Source organism: Tachyglossus aculeatus, chromosome 4 (assembly GCF_015852505.1).
Source record: "Tachyglossus aculeatus isolate mTacAcu1 chromosome 4, mTacAcu1.pri, whole genome shotgun sequence".
Lineage (NCBI taxonomy): Eukaryota > Metazoa > Chordata > Mammalia > Monotremata > Tachyglossidae > Tachyglossus > Tachyglossus aculeatus.
This window is the reverse complement of record NC_052069.1, coordinates 1,533,670-1,554,011: the sequence shown is the minus strand read 5'-3', so window position 1 is coordinate 1,554,011 and position 20,342 is coordinate 1,533,670. Positions and strand designations below refer to the sequence as shown.

Genomic DNA, 20,342 nt, shown 5'->3' with positions numbered 1-20,342 from the left:
GGTTGGAAAAAGTCCGGGTCCTGACTCACAGGCTTAAACCCCATTTTCCAGATGAGGTAACCGAGGAGAATTAATTAATTAGAGATTTAATTAATTAGAGAAGCAGCGTGGCTCAATGGAAAGAGCCCAGGCTTTGGAGTCAGAGGTCAAGGGTTCAAATCCCGGCTGCGCCAACTGTCAGCTGGGTGACTTTGGGCAAGTCACTTCAATTCTCTGGGCCTTAGTGACCTCATCTGGAAAATGGGGATGAAGACTGTGAGCCCCCCGTGGGACAACCTGATCACCTTGTAATCTCCCCAGCGCTTAGAACAGTGCTTTGCACATAGTAAGCGCTTGATAAATGCCATCATTATTATTATTAATAATACAAAGCAACATTGTTAATTATTCTCTTTCTGACCCTTCTTCCACTAAGTCTGAGAGCAAAGTTGCTTGGTTCAAAGGAGTCCTATGCAATTTTCCCTGTATTGCAGCGTGGCTCTGGAAAGAGCCCAGGCTTTGGAGTCAGAGGTCATGGGTTCAAATCCCGGCTCCGCCAATTGTCAGCTGTATGACTTTGGGCAAGTCACTTCACTTCTCTGGGCCTCAGTTCCCTCATCTGGAAAATGGGGATTAAGACTGCGAGCCCCATGTAGAAGCAGTGCGGCTCGGTGGAAAGAGTGTGGGCTTGGAAGTCAGAGGTCACGGGTTCAAATTCCGGCCCCACCACATCAGCTGTGTGACTTTGGGGAAGTCATTTCACTTCTCTGTGCCTCAGTTCCCTCATCTGGAAAATGGGGATTAAGACTGCGAGCCCCATGTAGAAGCAGCGTGGCTCGGTGGAAAGAGCATGGCTTGGGAGTCAGAGGTCACGGGTTCAAATCCCAGCTCCGCCACTTAGCTGTGTGACTTTGGGCAAGTCACTTCACTTCTCTGGGCCTCAGTTCCCTCATCTGGAAAATGGGGATTAAGACTGCGAGCCCCATGTAGAAGCAGCGCGGCTCGGTGGAAAGAGCGTGGGCTTGGGAGTCAGAGGTTGTGGGTTCAAATCCCGGCTCCGCCACTTATCAGCTGTGTGACTTTGGGCAAGTCACTTAAGTTCTCTGTGCCTCAGTTCCCTCATCTGGAAAATGGGGATTAAGACTGCGAGCCCCATGTAGGACAACCTGATTACCTTGTATCTCCCCCAGCGCTTAGAACAGTGCTTGGCACAGAGTAAGCGCTTAACAAATACCAAAATTATTATTATTATTACTAATAATAATAATAATTAATTAGAGAACCGAGGCCCAGAGAAGTGAAGTGACACTCCCAAGGTCACCCAGCAGACAAGTGATGGAGCCGGATGGAGCTTAGAACAGCGCTTAGAACAGTGCTTTGCACATAGTAAGCACTTAATAAATGCCATTATTATTATTATTATTGAGCTCTGAAAGAGCCTTGAGTTCTGGCAACGTTGTCTTCTAGTCATCCCTGACTTCAGGCGGGGGAGAGGTTTGAAGATGCCACCTTGACTGAGAATGTATTTATTTATTCATTTAATAATAATAATTACGGCATTTTTAAGCGCTTACTAAGTGCCAAGCACTAAATTCCATCTTCATAAAGAAAGCTTAACTTTCTACCTGGGAAATTCTCGCCTAAAATGTTATGTTTGGATAAATAATCACTAGTATGTAACACTGTTTAGGAATTTACAGTGTACAAAACACTGTATTAACTGCTGGGAAGCATACATGTATATATGTTTGTACATATTTATTACTCTATTCATTTATTTTACTTGTACATATCTATTCTATTGATTTTATTTTGTTAAGATGTTTGGTTTTGTTCTCTGTCTCCCCCTTCTAGACTGTAAGCCCACTGTTGGGTAGGGACCGTCTCTAGATGTTGCCAACTTGGACTTCCCAAGCGCTTAGTACAGTGCTCTGCACACAGTAAGCGCTCAATAAATACGATTGATTGATTGATGGATTCTAAGTGCTGGGATAGATACAGGGTAATCAGGTTGTCCCATATGGGGCTCACATTTTAATCCCCAATTTACAGATGAGGTAACTGAGGCACAGAGAAGTGAAGTGACTTACCTGAGGCCACACAGCAGGCAAGTGGCGGAGCCGGAATTAGAACCCATGTCCTCTGACTCCCAAGCCCGGGCTCTTTCCACTGAGCCACGCTGTCTAGTAGACGCTTCTGGTAATGTCCATCTCCCCCTCTAGACTGTGAGCTCGTTGTGGGCAGGAATGTGTCTGTTATAGTGTACACAGCCAAGCGCTTAGTACAGTGCTCTGCGCACAGTAAGCGCTCAATAAATACGCTTGAATGATATGACTGACCCCTTGCCAACGTCCTCCCTCTGGCCTGGAACTCTCTCCTCCTCCACATATAATAATAATAATAATAATTACGATGGTATTTGCTCATAATAATAATAATGATGATGGCATTTATTAAGCACTTACTAGGTGCAAAGCACTGTTCTAAGTGCTGGGGAGGTTACAAGCTGATCAGGTTGCCCCACGGGGGGCTCACAGTCTTAATCCCCATTTTCCAGATGAGGGAACTGAGGCCCAGAGAAGTGAAGCGACTTGCCCAAAGTCACACAGCGGACAATAGAGAAGCAGCGTGTCTCAGTGGAAAGAGCCCGGGCTTTGGAGTCGGAGGTCGTGGGTTCAAGCCCCGGCTCCACCAATTGTCAGCTGTGTGACTTTGGGGAAGTCGCTTCACTTCTCTGGGCCTCAGTTACCTCATCTGTAAAATGGGGATTAAAACTGTGAGCCCCCCCGTGGGACAATCTGATCACTTTGTAACCTCCCAAGAACTTAGAACAGTGTTTGGCACATAGTAAGTGCTTAATAAATGCCATCATTATTATTATTAAATGGCAGAGCTGGGATTTGAACCCACGACCTCTGACTCCAAAGCCTGTGCTCTTCCCACTGAGCCACGCTGCTTTTTTTTTTTAATGGCATTTATTAAGCTCTTACTATGTGCAGAGCACTGTTCTAAGCAATGTGGGGGGGGTTATAAGGTGATCAGGCTGTCCCACGGGGGGCTCACAGTTTTAATCCCCATTTTCCAGATGAGGGAACTGAGGCCCAGAGAAGTGAAGTCACCTACCCAAAGTCACACAGCTGACAATTGGCAGGGCTGGGATTTGAACCCACGACCTCTGACTCCAAAGCCTGTGCTCTTCCCACTGAGCCACGCTGCTTTTTTTTTTAATGGCATTTATTAAGCACTTACTATGTGCAGAGCACTGTTCTAAGCGCTGGCAGGGGGGTTATAAGGTGATCAGGTTGTCCCACGGGGGGCTCACAGTTTTAATCCCCATTTTACAAAGGAGGGAACTGAGGCTCAGAGTAGTTAAGGGACTTGCCCACGGTCACACAGCAGATATGTGGCTGAGTCGGGATTTGAACCCATGACCTCTGACTCTAAAGCCCGGGCTCTTCCCACTGAGCCACGCCGCTTCTCTGCTGGGTGACTCTGGGCAAGTCCCTTTACTTCTCTGCCCCCCAGTTTTCCCATCTGTAAAATGGGGATTAAGTCCCATTCCCTCCCACTTAGGCTGGGATCCTCATGGGGGACTGGCTCTATATGTTGCCAACTTGTACTTCCCAAGCGCTTAGTACAGTGCTCTGCACACAGTCAGCGCTCAATAAATACGACTGAATGAATGACAGGGACTGTGTCCACCTGATACCTTGTTATCTACCCCAGCGCTTAGAATAGGGCTTAGCATGTAATAAGCACTTAATTACTATAAAATTATCATTATTACGACTGTAACTGGCTCGGGAAAAAAAAGCAGGGTAGAAAGGGCATCGATTCTTTTGAAATGAGAAGCAGCGTGGCTCAGTGGAGAAGAGCCCGGGCTTTGGAGTCAGAGGTCATGGGTTCAAACCCCGGCTCCGCCAATTGTCAGCTGGGTGACTTTGGGCAAGTCACTTCACTTCTCTGTGCCTCAGTTACCTCATCTGTAAAATGGGGACTGAGACCATGAGCCCCCCGTGGGACAACCTGATCACCTTGCAACCTCCCCAGCACTTAGAACAGTGCTTTGCACATAGTAAGCACTTAATAAATGCCATAATAATTATTATTATTAAATGGAGGTGTCGGAGAAGTCTTTTGCGTATAGCACGGACAGCCCGAAAGACAAACAAATGGGTTTTGGAGCAAATTAAGCCACTGTGATCTTTGGAAGGCCAAACCACTCGCCTTGGATCGGCATATTTTAGACACATCATCAGGGGGACTGATTCTCTGGAGATGACACGAATGCTGGGAAAAGTCCAGGGAAAACGTGGAAGAGGCAGATGGGCAGCTAGATAATAATAATAATAATAATAATAATAATAATAATAATAATAATAATAATAAAGATGGCATTTGTTAAACGCTTACTATGTGCAACGCACTGTTCTAAGCGCTGGGGCGGGGGGGAGATACAATGTGATCAAGTTGTCCCACATGGGACTCACAGTCTTAATCCCCATTTTTAATAATAATGATAATGATGGCATTTATTAAGCGCCTACTATGTGCAAAGCACTGTTCTAAGCGCTGGAGAGGTTACAAGGTGATCAGGTTGTCCCACGTGGGGCTCACAGTCTCAATCCCCATTTTACAGATGAGGTAACTGAGGCACAGTGAAGTTAGGTGACTTGCCCAAAGTCACACAGCTGACAAGTGGCAGAGCTGGGATTTGAACCCATGACCTCTGACTCCAAAGCCCGGGCTCCTTCCACTGAGCCATGCAGACAGAGGCCCTAACAACCATACCATACCTTTTAGACTGTGAGCCCACTGTTGGATAGGGACTGTCTCTCTATGTTGCCAACTTGTACTTCCCAAGCGCTTAGTCCAGTGCTCTGCACACAGTAAGCGCTCAATAAATACGATTGATTGATTGACTGATTGACGGAGTCGCATGAGTCGGAATCGACGACACGACGGCATTTGGTAATAATGACGACAGCTGGCTGGGGATGCCCTAATCCTCCCACTGTGTCCTATCCAAATCGCATCAAACGCAAGCTGTAGCATAAATCAATCAATCAGTCAATCGTATTTATTGAGCGCTTACTGTGTGCAGAGCACTGTACTAAGCGCTTGGGAAGTCCAAGTTGGCAACATCTAGAGACAGTCCTACTCAAAAGTGGACTCACAGTCTAAAAGGGGGAGACAGAGAACAAAACCAAACATACTAACAAAATAAAATAGACTAGATATGTACAAGTAAAATAAATAGAGTAATAAATATGTACAAACATATATACATATATACATATGTAAAATGTATGTATAGCGGTCTTACTCCCTTCAAGGCCCTACTGAGAGCTCACCTCCTCCAGGAGGCCTTCCCAGACTGAGCCCCTTCCTTCCTCTCCCCCTCGTCCCCCTCTGCATCCCCCCCATCTTACCTCCTTCCCTTCCCCACAGCACCTGGATATATGGATATATGTTTGTACATATTTATTACTCTATTTATTTAATTATTTTACTTTTACATATCTATTCTATTTATTTTATTTTGTTAGTATGTTTGGTTTTGTTCTCTGTCTCCCCCTTTTAGACTGTGAGCCCACTGTTGGGTAGGGACTGTCTCTATATGTTGCCAACTTGGACTTCCCAAGCGCTTAGTACAGTGCTCTGCACACAGTAAGCGCTCAATAAATACGATTGATGATGATGAAATAAATAGAGTAATAAATATGTACAAACATATATACATATATATGTGTATATATATACAAATACATATATACATAGGGACTGTCTCTATATGTTGCCAATTTGTACTTCCCAAGCGCTTAGTACAGTGCTCTGCACACTGTAAGCGCTCAATAAATAAGACTGATGATGATATACAGAAGTCAGCAAGAATCTGAGTCACCACGGGGTCTTCTCATCATCATCAATCGTATTTATTGAGCGCTTACTGTGTGCAGAGCACCGTACTAAGCGCTTGGGAAGTACAAATTGGCAACACAGAGAGACAGTCCCTACCCAACAGTGGGCTCACAGTCCAAAATGGGGAGACAAAACCAAACATACTAACAAAATAAAATAAACAGAATAGATACGTACAGGTAAAATACAGTAATAAATATGTACAAACATATATACATATATATATAGAATTAAATCATTCTGAAGTCCAAGTGCTGCTAAGAATTTTGAAGTACCCTTTAAGACTCACAAACATGTTTATTCACTCATACGTTTCCCAGGCATTTTGTTCCGGGCTGCCCGATAAATTAGGAGCTAGTCCTCTTTTTGTCCCAAGATTTCCCTCGGAACAAACTCCAGGCCGTCCTCTCCCTAATAAACTGGTCAGGGACGTGAAAACATGCCAGCATATTGCCGCCTCGGGCGCAGAACAACTTCCCACTGGAACCGTGTCTCCGATTAGTCTTAAATTGGATTTGGAGCCAAAAAAATTAAAAAAAAAATAAGAATCGACGACACTGTTTTGGGCCTTACACAATTACACAACCGACTGGGCTGAAGGAGGACGCAAAGGGCTTTTTCTTACCACACAAAAGCTTCAAGACACCGTCTCACGAACTCCATGAGCGAGGTTCCGCTTGCTCCTGGCGAGTAAATGGTAGAGGCAGAGGTTTTGTTCATCATCATCATCATCATCATCCATCGTATTTATTGAGTGCTTACCGTGTGCAGAGCACTGTACTAAGCGCTTGGGAAGTACAAATTGGCAACATAGAGAGACAGTCCCTACCCAACAGTGGGCTCACAGTCTAAAAGGGGGAGAGTGGGAAGTGGTGTGGCCTAATAATAATAATTTCCCCCCTCCATTCCCCCGTCCGCAGACTGAAAGCTTGTTGAGGGCAGGGAACGCGTCTACCAACTGTTATAGCGGACTCTCCCAAGTGCTCAGTACACTGCGCTGCCCACAGGAAGAGCTCAATGAGTACAACTGATTGATTATTAATAACAATGAAAGTAATAATAATAGCCTTTGCTAAGCACTTTCCATTTGCCAAGCACTGCGCTAAATGTTGGGGTAGATAAAAAAAAAATCAGGTTGGACACAATCTCCGTCCCACACAAGTCTAAGGGTATGTTGCCAACTTGGACCTCCCAAGCGCTTAGTACAGTGCTCTGCACACAGTAAGCGCTCAATAAATAGGACTGAATGAATGAATGTTTGTACATATTTATTACTCTATTTTACTTGTATATATTTACTATTCTACTTATTTTATTTTGTTAATATGTTTTGTTGTCTGTCTCCCCCTTCTAGACTGTGAGCCCGCTGTTGGGTAGGGACCGGCTCTATATGTGGCCAACTTGGACTTCCCAAGCGCTTGGTACAGTGCTCTGCACACAGTAAGCGCTCAATAAATAGGATTGAATGAATGAGTGAATGTTTGTACAATATTTATTACTCTATTTTACTTGTATATATTTACTATTCTATTTATTTTATTTTGTTAATATGTTTTGTTGTCTGTCTCCCCCTTCCAGACTGTGAGCCCGCTGTTGGGTAGGGACCATCTCTATATGTGGCCAACTTGGACTTCCCAAGCGCTTAATACAGTGCTCTGCACACAGTAAGCGCTCAATAAATAGGATTGAATGAATGAATGAATGTTTGTACATATTTATTACTCTCTTTTACTTTCATATATGCACTATTCTATTTATTTTATTTTGTTACTATGTTCTGTTTTGTTGTCTGTCTCCCCCTTCTAGACTGTGAGTCTGCTGTTGGGTAGGGACCGTCTCTATATGCTGCCAACGTGGACTTCCCAAGCGCTTGGTACAGTGCTCTGCACACAGTAAGCGCTCAATAAATAGGATTGAATGAATGAATGAATGTTTGTACATATTTATTATTCTATTTTACTTGTATATATTTACTATTCTATTTATTTTATTTTGTTAATATGTTTTGTTGTCTGTCTCCCCCTTCCAGACTGTGAGCCCGCTGTTGGGTAGGGACCGTCTCTATATGTGGCCAACTTGGACTTCCCAAGCGCTTAGTACAGTGCTCTGCACACAGTAAGCGCTCAATAAATAGGATTGAATGAATGAATGAATGTTTGTACATATTTATTACTCTATTTTACTTGTATATATTTACTATTCTATTTATTTTATTTTGTTAATATGTTTTGTTGTCTGTCTCCCCCTTCTAGACTGTGAGCCCGCTGTTGGGTAGGGACCGTCTCTCTATGTTGCCAACTTGGACTTCCCAAGCGCTTGGTACAGTGCTCTGCACACAGTAAGTGCTCAATGAATAGGACTGAATGAATGAATGTTTGTACATATTTATTACTCTATTTTACTTGTATATATTTACTATTCTATATATTTTATTTTGTTAATATGTTTTGTTCTCTGTCTCCCCCTTCTAGACTGTGAGCCCGCTGTTGGGTAGGGACCGTCTCTAGATGTGGCCAACTTGGACTTCCCAAGCGCTTGGTACAGTCCTCTGCACACAGTAAGCGCTCAATAAATACGACTGAATGAATGAATGAGGAATAGTAATAATAATAATAATAATTGTAGAATTTCTTCAGCACTTACTGTGTGCTAAGCGCTGGGGTGTCTTGTATCCACCTCAGCGCTTAAGACAGTGCTTGGCATACAGTAAATACCATCATTAAAGTGGGACCTCTCTTCTAGACTGTGAGCCCGCTGTTGGGTAGGGACCGTCTCTATATGTTGCCAACTTATACTTCCCAAGCGCTTAGTCCAGTGCTCTGCACACAGTAAGCGCTCAATAAATACAATTGAATGAATGAATGATTATTACAAGTAAATCGGGTTTGACACAGTCCCTGTCCCATGTGGGGCTCCCAGTCTTCATCCCCATTTTCCAGATGAGGGAACTGAGGCACAGGGAAGTGAAGTGACTCGCCCAAGGTCACACAGCAGACAAGTGGCAGTGCCGGGATTAGAACCCATGACCTTCTGATTCCCAGGCCCGGGCACTACCCACTGAACCGTGCGAGACGTTGAACCCGGGGGGCCAGGGACTGCTTCCAATCTATTTCAACTTGTCAACCAGTCAGTCAATGGCATTTAAATTAGTGCTTAATAAGTGCCATCATTATTATTATTATTATTATTATTTATTGAGCGCTCACTGTGTGCAGAGCAATCATTCATTCATTCATTCAATCATATTTATTGAGCGCTTACTGTGTGCAGAGCACTGGACTAAGCGCTTGGAAAGTACAATTCAGCAACAGATAGAGACAATCCCTACCCAGCAACGGGCTCACAGTCTAGAAGGGGGAGACAGACAAAACAAAATAATAATAACTATTAAAATTGATTAGAGTTATAGATATAAACACATCATTAATAAAATGAATAGAATAATAAATATGTACAAATATACATAATCTGTGGGGTGGAGAAGGGGGTAGAGAAGAGGAAGGGAGTAGGGGCGATGGGCGATTCATGGGCGATTCGTTCATTCAATCGTATTTATTGAGCGCTTACTGTGTGCAGAGCACTGTACTAAGCGCTTGGGAAGTCCAAGTTGGCAACATCTAGAGACGGTCCCTACCCAACAGCGGGCTCACAGTCTACAAGGGGGAGACAGAGAACAAAACAAAACATATTAACAGAATAAAATAAATAGAATAAATATTTACAAATAAAATAAATAAATAAATAGAGCACTGGACTAAGCGCTTGGAAGAGGACAAGACAGCAATAAAGGGATATGTTCCAGCTGGCAAGGAAGACTCCCCAGGTGAACACCTGATTAATAATCAGCCTCTGGCTCTGATTGTGAGCCCACTGTTGGGTAGGGACTGTCTCTACATGTTGCCAACTTGTACTTCCCAAGCGCTTAGTACAGTGTTCCGCACACAGTAAGCGCTCAATAAATACGATTGATTGATTGATTGATTGAAAGGAGAGCCAGGAGGGACCCCAGACCCCCAGACCAGGCCAGGGCAGACCCTGCTCTGCCAACTGGATGCCACCTCATTTCCCTGGGCAGCTGAATGAATGGGGGCTGCTGCCCGGGAAAAACTGGGGTGACGGGAGGTGGGGAAGGGGAAGAGGATGGGGGATAGGGAGAGGAAAACTGGGGGTGGGAGATGGGGGAAGAGGGAAACTGGGGGTGGGAGACGGGGGAAGAGGAAAACTGGGGGTGGGAGATGGGGAAGGGGAAAATGAGGGATAGGAGATGTTGGGGGAGAGGGAAACTGGGGGTGGGAGATGATGGGGGAGAGGAAAAGTGGGGAGGGGAGATGATGCAGGAATAGGGAAGCTGGGGAGGGGAGAGGAAAAGTGGAGAGGGGAGATGATGGGGGGAGAGGGAATCTGGGGAGGGGAGATGATGGGGGGAGAGGGGAGATGATGGGAGGGAGGGGAGAGGGAAACTGGGCAGGGGAGATTCATTCATTCAATCGCATTTATTGAGCGCTTACTGTGTGCAGAGCACTGTACAAAGTGCTTAGATGATGGGGGAGAGGAAAAGTGGGGAGGAGATTTGATGGGGGCGAGGGGAGATGATGGGGGAGAGGGGAGATAGTGGAGGGAGACGGAAACTGGGGAGGGGAGATGATGGGGGAGATGAGAGATGATGGGGGAGAGGGGAGATAGTTGGGGGAGAGGGAAACTGGGAAGGGGAGATGGTGGGGGACAGGGGAGATGACGGGGGGAGAGGAAAAGTGGGGAGGGGAGATGATGGGGGAGAGGAAAAGTGGGGAGGAGAGATGATAGGAGAGAGGGGAGACGATGGCAAAGAGGGGAGATAGTGGGGGGAGAGGGAAACTGGGGAGGGGAGATGATGGGGGAGAGGGGAGATGACGCGGGGAGAGGAAAAGTGGGGAGGGGAGATGATGGGGGAGAGGAAAAGTGGGGAGGAGAGATGATGGGGGGAGAGGGGAGATGATGGGAGAGAGGGGAGATAGTGGGGGGGAGACGGAAACTGGGGAGGGGAGATGATGGGGAGAAGAGAGATGATGGGAGTGAGGGGAGATAGTAGGGGGAGAGGGAAACTGGGGAGGGGAGGTGATGGGGGAGAGGAAAAGTGGGGAGGGGAGATGATGGGGGGAGAAGAAAATTAAGGGTGGGTGATGATGGGGGGAGAAGAAAACTGAGGGCGGGAGATGATGGGGGGAGAAGGCAGTGTGGCTCAGTGGAAAGAGCCCAGGCTTGGAGTCAGAGGTCATGGGTTCAAATTCCCGACTCTGCCAATTGTCAGCTGTGTGACTTTGGGCCAGTCACTTCACTGCTCTGGGCCTCAGCTACCTCATCTGCAAAATGGGGATGAAGACTGTGAGCCCCCCGGGGGACAGCCTGATCACCTTGTGACCTCCCCAGCGCTTAGAATGGTGCTTTGCACATAGTAAGCGCTTAATATGTGCCATTATTATTATTATTAAGTCACTTCACTTCTCTGGGCCTCAATGACCTCATCTGGAAAATGGGGATTAAGACTGTGAGCCCCCCGTGGGACAACCTCATCACCTTGTGACCTCCCCAGCGCTTAGAATGGTGCTTTGCACATAGTAAGCGCTTAATATGTGCCATAATTATTATTATTAAGTCACTTCACTTCTCTGGGCCTCAATGACCTCATCTGGAAAATGGGGATTAAGACTGTGAGCCCCCCGTGGGACAACCTCATCACCTTGTTACCTCCCCAGCGCTTAGAACAGTGCTTGGCACATAGTAGGCGCTTAATAAGTGCCATCATTATTAGAAGGGAGATGATGGAGGGGGGAGGAAAAGTGGGGATGGGAGATGATGGGGGAGGAAAAGTGGGGAGGGGAGATGATGGGGGAGAGGGAAACTGGGGAGGGGAGATGATGGAGGAGAGGAAAAGTGGGGAGGGGGGATGATAATGGAGGAGAGGAAAAGTGGGGAGGGGGGATGATAATGGAGGAGAGGGAAACTGGGGAGGGGAGATGATGGGGGAGAGGAAAAGTGGGGAGGGGGGATGATAATGGAGGAGAGGAAAAGTGGGGAGGGGGGATGATAATGGAGGAGAGGGAAACTGGGGAGGGGAGATGATGGGGGAGAGGAAAAGTGGGGAGGAGAGATGATAATGGGGGAGAGGGAAACTGGGGAGGGGGGTGATGGGGGGGAGAGGAAAAGTGGGGAGGGGAGATGATAGGAGAGAGGGAAACTGGGGAGGGCGGATGATGGGGGAGAGGGGAGATGACGCGGGGAGAGGAAAAGTGGGGAGGGGAGGTGATAATGGGGGAGAGGGAAAGTGGGGAGGGGAGATGATGGGGGGAGAGGGAAACTGTGGAGGGGGGATGATGGGGGGAGAGGGAAACTGGGGAGGGGAGATGATGGAGGAGAGGAAAAGTGGGGAGGGGAGATGATAGGAAAGAGGGAAACTGGAGAGGGGGGATGATGGGGGAGAGGGGAGGTGATGGGGGAGAGGAAAAGTGGGGAGGGGAGATGATAATGGGGGAGAGGGAAACTGGGGAGGGGAGATGATGGGGGAGAGAGGAGGTGACGGGGAAAGAGGAAAAGTGGGGAGGAGAGGAAGAGGGGTGATGATGAGGGAGAGGAAAATGGGGTGGGAGACGATGGGGGAGAAGAAAAGTGGGGAGGGGAGGTGGGTGCGGGGAGGGACACTGCGGGACGGAGATGGCGGGGGGGGCCCAGCTGGGGGGAGCCGGGGGGGGGGGACAGAGGGGGGGACAGAGGGGGCCATATGGGCTCACCTGCTGGGGGCGCCCACGGCAGGGCCGGGCTCCGCCCGGGCCGCTCCGGTCCCGTCCCGGGGAGCCGCCCAACGGCCACCGGCCACCGGCCACCGGGCACCGGGCAGCGGGCAGCGGGCACCGGGCCCCGGGCACAACGCAGCGGCGGCGGCGGCAGAGGAGGAGGAGGAGGAGGAGGAGAAGAAGAAGGAGGAGGAGAAGAAGGAGGAGGAGAAGAAGGAGGAGGAGAAGAAGGAGGAGGAGAAGAAGGAGGAGGAGCCGGGGCTAAGAGAGCACGAGCACCAGCACGAGCACGAGCACGAGCACGAGCACGAGCACGAGCACGAGCACCAGCACCAGCACCAGCACCAGCACCAGCACCAGCAGCCGCCGCCGCCGCAGGTTCGCCCTCCGCCGCCGCCGGGCACAACGCCCTACCCCCAGGCCCCGCCCACGGGAACGCCCGCACGCCATTGGTCCGGGCAACTGACAGGCCACGCCCACCCACGGGCCCCGCCCAATCAACGGCCCCGCCCACCGACACGCCCGCACGCCATTGGTCCGGGCAACTGACAGGCCACGCCCACGGGTGGGCCCCGCCCCCCGGCACGCCCGCGCGCCATTCATCCGGCCCAACAGCGGGCAACGCCCAGCGGCAGGCCACGCCCAATCGCCGGCCCCCGCCCACCGACACGCACGCGCGCCATTTCCCGCCCCAGTGGCAGGCCACGCCCAGTCACCGGGCCCGCCCACCGAAACGTCCGCACGCCATTGGTCCGGACAACGGACAGGACCCGCCCACTGGCAGGCCGCGCCCATACACAGGCCCCGCCCACTGGCAAGCCCGCACGCCATTGGTCGGGCCAATGGCAGGCCACGCCCACCGACAGGCCACGCCCACTGACAGGTCACGCCCCCCGGCACGCCCGCATGCTATTTGTCCGGCCCACTGACAGGCCCCGCCCACTGACAGGCCCCGCCCATTGACAGGCCCCGCCCATTGACAGGCCCCGTCCACGGGCAAGCTCGCACGCCATTGGTCCGGCCCGATGACAGGCCCCGCCCACGACAGGACCCGCTAATTGACCGCCCCCGCCCACCACCAAGTCCGCACGCCATTGGTCCGGCCCAACCACAGGCCCCGCCTACTGACAGGCCCCGCCCACCGGCAAGCCCGCACACCATTGGTCCGGCCCAACAGCGGGACCCGCCCACCGATAGAGCCCGCCCGTGGACCGGCCCCGCCCACAGCCAAGTCCGCACGCCATTGGTTCTGCCCAGTTGCAGGCCCCGCCCATCGGCAAGTCAGCACGCCATTGGCCCCGCCCACTGGCAGGCCCCGCCCACCGACTAGGCCCCGCCCACGGGCAAGCCCGCACGCGACTGGTGCGGCCCACTGACAGGCCCCGCCCATCGACAAGCCCCGCCCACCGGCACGCCCGCACGCCATTGGCCCGGCCCACCGACAGGCCACGCCCACTGACAGGCCACGCCCACCTCCAAGTCCACACGCCATTGGTCCGGCCCAACGACAGGCCACGCCCACCGACAAGTCCCGCCCACTGACAGGCCCCGCCCACCGGCAAGTCCCATTTTCCAGATGAGAGAACTGAGGCCCAGCGAAGAATAATAATAATAATAATAATAATAATAATAATAATAATTAATAATAATGGCATTTATTAAGCGCTTACCATATGCAAAGCACTGTTCTAAGAGCTGGGGAGGTTACAAGGTGATCAGGCTGTCCCATGGGGGACTCACAGTCTTCATCCCCATTTTCCAGATGAGGTCACTGAGGCCCAGAGAAGTGAAGTGACTTGCCCAAAGTCACCCAGCTGACAAGCGGCGGAGCCGGGATTAGAACCCATGACCTCTGACTCCAAAGCCTGGGCTCTTCCCACTGAGCCACGCTGCTTCTCTAAGTGAAGTGACTTGCCCAAAGTCACACAGCTGACAAGCGGTGGAGCCGGGATTTGAACCCATGACCTCTGACTCCCAAGCCTGGGCTCTTCCCCCTGAGCCACGCTGCTTCTCAGACAATATAAATAGAGACAATGCCTATGAGCCCAATAATGGGCTCACAGTCTAGAAGGGGGAGACCGAGCTCTCCAAGCGCTTAGTACAGTCCTTAGTAATAATAATAATAATAATAATGATGAGGGCATTTATTAAGCCCTTCCTACTACTACTAATAATAATGATGGTATTTGTTAAGCGCTTACTATTTGCAAAGCACTGTTCTAAGCGCTGAATGATGATGACATTTGTTAAGCGCTTAGTACAGTCCTTAGTAATAATAATAATAATAATAATAATGACGGCATTTATTAAGCCCTTCCTTCTACTACTACTAATAATGATGGTATTTGTTAAGCGCTTACTATTTGCAAAGCACTGTTCTAAGCGCTGAATAATAACGATGACATTTAAGCGCTTACTATTTGCAAAGCACTGTTCTAAGCGCTGAATAATAATGATGACATTTGTTAAGCGCTTACTATGTGCGAAGCACTGTTCTAAGAGCTGGAGGATCAGGTTGTCCCATGCGGGGCTCACAGTCTTAATCCCATTTTACAGATGAGGGAACTGAGGCTAAGAGAAGTGCCCCAGGTCACACAGCAAGCATGTGGCGGAGCCGGGATTCGAACCCACGACCCCTGACTCCAAAGCGCCGGTGGATCAGGTTGTCCCACGTGGGGCTCACAGTCTTAATCCCATTTTACAGATGAGGGAACTGAGGCTCAAAGAAGTGCCGAAGGTCACACAGCAGGCATGCGGCAGAGCCGGGATTCGAACCCACGACCCCTGACTCCAAAGCGCCGGTGGATCAGGTTGTCCCACGTGGGGCTCACAGTCTTAATCCCATTTTACAGATGAGGTAACTGAGGCTCAGAGAAGTGCCGAAGGTCACACAGCAGGCATGCGGCAGAGCCGGGATTCGAACCCATGACCTCTGACTCCAAAGCGCCGGGGGATCAGGTTGTCCCACGCAGGGCTCACAGTCTTAATCCCATTTTACAGATGAAGTAACTGAGGCTCAGAGAAGTGTCCACGGTCACACAGCAAGCGTGTGGCAGAGCTGCGATTCGAACCCATGACCTCTGACTCCAAAGCGCCGGGGGATCAGGTTGTCCCACGCAGGGCTCACGGTCTTAATCCCATTTTACAGATGAAGTAACTGAGGCTCAGAGAAGTGCCGAAGGTCACACAGCAGGCATGTGGCAGAGCTGGGATTCGAACCCATGACCTCTGCCTCCAAAGCGCTGGGGGATCAGGTTGTCCCACGCGGGGCTCACAGTCTTAATCCCATTTTACAGATGAGGTAACTGAGGCTCAGAGAAGTGCCCAAGGTCACACAGCAAGCGTGTGGCAGGGCTGGGATTTGAACCCACGACCTCTGACTCCAACGCATGGGGGGATCAGGTTGTTCCACGCAGGGCTCACAGTCTTAATCCCATTTTACAGATGAGGGAACTGAGGCTCAGAGAAGTGCCGAAGGTCACACAGCAGGCATGTGGCAGAGCCGGGATTGGAACCCATGACCTCTGACTCCAAAGCGCCGGGGGATCAGGTTGTCCCACTTGGGGCTCACAGTCTTAATCCCATTTTACAGATGAAGTAACTGAGGCTCAGAGAATTGCCCAAGGTCACACAGCAAGCGTGTGGCGGGGCCGGAATTCGAACCCACAACCTCTGACTCCAACGCACGGGGGGATCAGGTTGTCCCACGCAGGGCTCACAGTCTTAATCCCATTTTACAGATGAAGTAACTGAGGCTCAGAGAAGTGTCCACGGTCACACAGCAAGCGTGTAGCGGAGCAGGGATTCGAACCCACGACCCCTGACTCCAAAGTGCTGGGGGATCAGGTTGTCCCACGCAGGGCTCACAGTCTTAATCCCATTTTACAGATGAAGTAACTGAGGCTCAGAGAAGTGCCCAAGGTCACACAGCAAGCGTGTAGCGGAGCAGGGATTCGAACCCACGACCTCTGACTCCAAAGCGTTGGGGGATCAGGTTGTCCCACGTGGGGCTCACAGTCTTAATCCCATTTTACAGATGAGGTAACTGAGGCTCAGAGAAGTGCCCACGGTCACACAGCAAGCGTGTGGCAGAGCTGGGATTTGAACCCAGGACCTCTGACTCCAAAGCGCCAGGGGATCAGGTTGTCCCACGCAGGGCTCACAGTCTTAATCCCATTTTACAGATGAAGTAACTGAGGCTCAGAGAAGTGCCCAAGGTCACACAGCAAGCGTGTGGCGGGGCCGGGATTCGAACCCACGACTTCTGACTCCAAATCCGGTCTCTTTCCACTGAGCCGCGCTGCACTGTTCTAAGCGCTGGGGAGGTTACAAGGTGATCAGGTTGTCCCACGTGGGGCTCACAGTCTTCATCCCCATTTTCCAGATGAGGGAACTGAGGCCCAGAGCAGTGAAGTGACTTGTCCAAAGTCACCCGGCTGACAAGTGGCGGAGCCGGGATTTGAACCCATGACCTCTGACTCCAAAGCCCGGGCTCTTTCCACTGAGCCACGCTGCTTCTCATAGTAGAAAGAGCTCGGGCCTGGCAGTCAGGGGTCGTGGGTTCTAATCCTGCTCCTCCACTGTCCGTTGTCAGTCTGTCTGTCCGGCTCCCAGGGGACGTGTGCGCCTTGTCGCGCCTTTGTGGTTTTGATCGATCAATCAATCAATCAATCGTATTTATTGAGCGCTTACTGTGTGCAGAGCACTGTACTAAGCGCTTGGGAAGTCCAAGTTGGCAACATCCAGAAGTTGTCTAGAAGGGGGAGGCTACAGTGTGGTCCTCTACCCAAACTGGAACAAAGGCCGATTGTGGTCATCTGTTGGAAGCAGCGTGGCTCAGTGGAAAGAGCCCGGGCTTTGGAGTCAGAGGTCATGGGTTCGAATCCCGGCTCCGCCACTTCTCAGCTGTGTGACTTCGGGCAAGTCGCTTCACTTCTCTGGGCCTCAGCTCCCTCATCTGGAAAATGGGGATGAAGACTGTGAGCCCCCCACGTGGGACAGCCTGATAATAATAATAATGATGGCATTTATTAAGCGCTTACAATGTGCAAAGCACTGTTCTAAGCGCTGGGGAGGTTACAAGGTGATCAGGTTGTCCCATGGGGGGGCTCACAGTCTTGATTAATCCCCATTTTACAGATGAGGGAACTGAGGCCCAGAGAAGTGAAGTGACTTGCCCCAAGTCACACAGCTGGCAAGTGGCGGAGCCCTTGTAACCTCCCCAGCTCTTAGAACAGTGCTTTGCACGTAGTAAGATAGGAGAAGCAGCGTGGCTCAGTGGAAAGAGCCCGGGCTTTGGAGTCAGAGGTCATGGGTTCGAATCCCGGCTCCGCCACTTCTCAGCTGTGTGACTTCGGGCCAGTCACTTCACTTCTCTGGGCCTCAGTTAGTTCATCTGTAGAATGGGGATGAAGACTGTGAGCTGCCCACGTGGGACAACTTGATCACCTTGTAACCTCCCTAGTGCTTAGAACAGTGCTTTGCACATAGTAAGTGCTTAATAAATGCTATTATTATTATTATTATTATTATTATTATTATGCTTCCCTCTTCGGTGAGAGCATGGACCTATACGTATGTAGGAGAGCAACTCTATACAGTACAGAGTCCTCAGGGATTAGGGGAAACTTTGGTTTGTTTATTTTGAAATCAATCACTTCTGCTCTCACATCTCACTAGATGAGAAGCATTGTGACTTTGGGCAAGTCACTTCACTTCTCTGGGCCTCAGTTCCCTCATCTGGAAAATGGGGATGAAGACTGTGAGCCCCCCGTGGGACAACCTGATCACCTTGTAACCTTCCCAGTGCTTAGAACAGTGCTTTGCACATAGTAAGCGCTTAATAAATGCTATTATTATTATTATTATTATTCTCTGGGCCTCAGTGACCTCATCTGTAAAATGGGGATGAAAGACTGTGAGCCCCCCGTGGGACAACCTGATCACCTTGTAACCTCCCCAGCGCTTAGAACAGTACTTTGCCCATAGTAAGCATTTAATAAATGCCATTATCATTATTATTATTATTATTATTACATTCAATCCATCACCAATTCCTGTGGGTCCCATCTTCACATCGCTAAAATCCCCCCTTTCCTCTCCATCCAAACTGCTACCACGTTAATCCAAACACTCATTCATTCATTCATTCAATCGTATTTATTGAGCGCTTACTGTGTGCAGAGCACTGGACTAAGCGCTTGGGAAGTCCAAGTCGGCAACATCTAGCGGGCTCATAGTCTAGAAGGGGGAGACAGACAACTAAACAAAACATACTAACAAAATAAAATAAATAGAATAAATATGTACAAGTAAAATAAATAAATAGAGTAATAAATACGTACAAACATATATACATATATACAGGTATATACATATATACGGTGGGATTGACTGTGAGCCCCCCGTGGGACAACCTGATCACCTTGTATCCTCCCCAGCGCTTAGAACAGTGCTTTGCACATAGTAAGCGCTTAATAAATGCCATTATTATTATTATTATATTCAATCCGTCATCAATTCCTGTCGGTCCCACCATCACAACATCGCTAAAATCCACCCTTTCCTCTCCATCCAAACTGCTACCACGTTAATCCAAACACTCACTCATTCAATCGTATTTATTGAGCACCTCCTGTGTGCAGAGCACTGGACTAAGCGCTTGGGAAGTGCAAGTTGGCAACATCTAGAGACGGCCCCTACCCAACAGCGGGCTCACAGTCTAGAACGGGGAGACAGACAACAAAACAAAACATATTAACAAAATAAAATAAATAGAATAAATAAGTACAAGTAAAATAGAGTAATAAATACATACAAACATATTCATTCATGCAGTCGTATTTACTGAGCGCTTCCTGTGTGCAGAGCACTGGACTAAGCGCTTGGGAAGTCCAAGTTGGCAACATCTAGAGACGGTCCCTACCCAACAGCGGGCTCATAGTCTAGAAAGGGGAGACAGAGAACAAAACAAAACATACTAACAAAATAAAATAAATAGAATAAATATGTACAAGTAAAATAAATAGAGTTATAAATACGTACAAACATATATACATATATAAAGGTAATGCTCAGTACAGTGGCTGGCACATAAAAAGCGCTTAAAGAGCACTAGAAAGAAAAGGAAAAGCGATCTCGGCCACTCATCCTCTCCCGCCTAGATTACTGCCTCAGCCTCCTTGCTGACCTCCCAACCACCCACCTCTCCCCTTAATAAATGCTAAGCGCTTAGTACAGTGCTCTGCACACAGTAAGCGCTCAATAAATACGGTTGATATTATTATTATTATTATCATTATTATCATTATTATTATTATCCTAGGGGACAAGGGTATGGCCCAAGGAGCCTGAGGACCCGGGTTCTGATTCTAAGTCTGCCACTCATTCATTCACTCATTCAACCGTATTTATTGAGCGCTTACTGTGTGCAGAGCACTGGACTAAGCGCTTGGGAAGTACAAATTGGCAACATAGAGAGATGGGCCCTACCCAACAGCGGGCTCACAGTCTAGAAGGGGGAGACAACAAAATCAATCAATCGTATTTATTGAGCACTTACTGTGTGCAGAGCACTGGACTAAGCGCTTGGGAAGTACAAATTGGCAACATCTAGAGATGGTCCCTACCCAACAGCGGGCTCACAGTCTAGAACAGTGCTCTGCACATAGAACA

The 20,342-nt window shown here is 49.3% G+C and overlaps 1 protein-coding gene across 2 annotated transcripts in view; it reads right to left on the bottom strand.

Annotated features, from left to right (window-relative positions):
* The window catches only part of SH3BP2 (SH3 domain binding protein 2), a 159,367-nt gene extending 146,620 nt beyond the window's left edge, over positions 1-12,747 (bottom strand). Inside the window, exons 1-2 of one of the 2 annotated variants that reach the window (XM_038745231.1) lie at positions 12,666-12,747; positions 6,527-6,584 (exon numbers count right to left, since the gene is read on the bottom strand). In XM_038745231.1, coding sequence (XP_038601159.1) covers positions 6,527-6,564 — 38 coding nt within the window. In that variant the 5' untranslated portion in view covers positions 6,565-6,584; positions 12,666-12,747. Of the gene's footprint in view, positions 1-6,526; positions 6,585-12,665 lie in introns of those variants that run through there. The other variant, XM_038745233.1, reaches the window with a different exon arrangement.
* Positions 12,748-20,342: the final 7,595 nt, after the last annotated feature.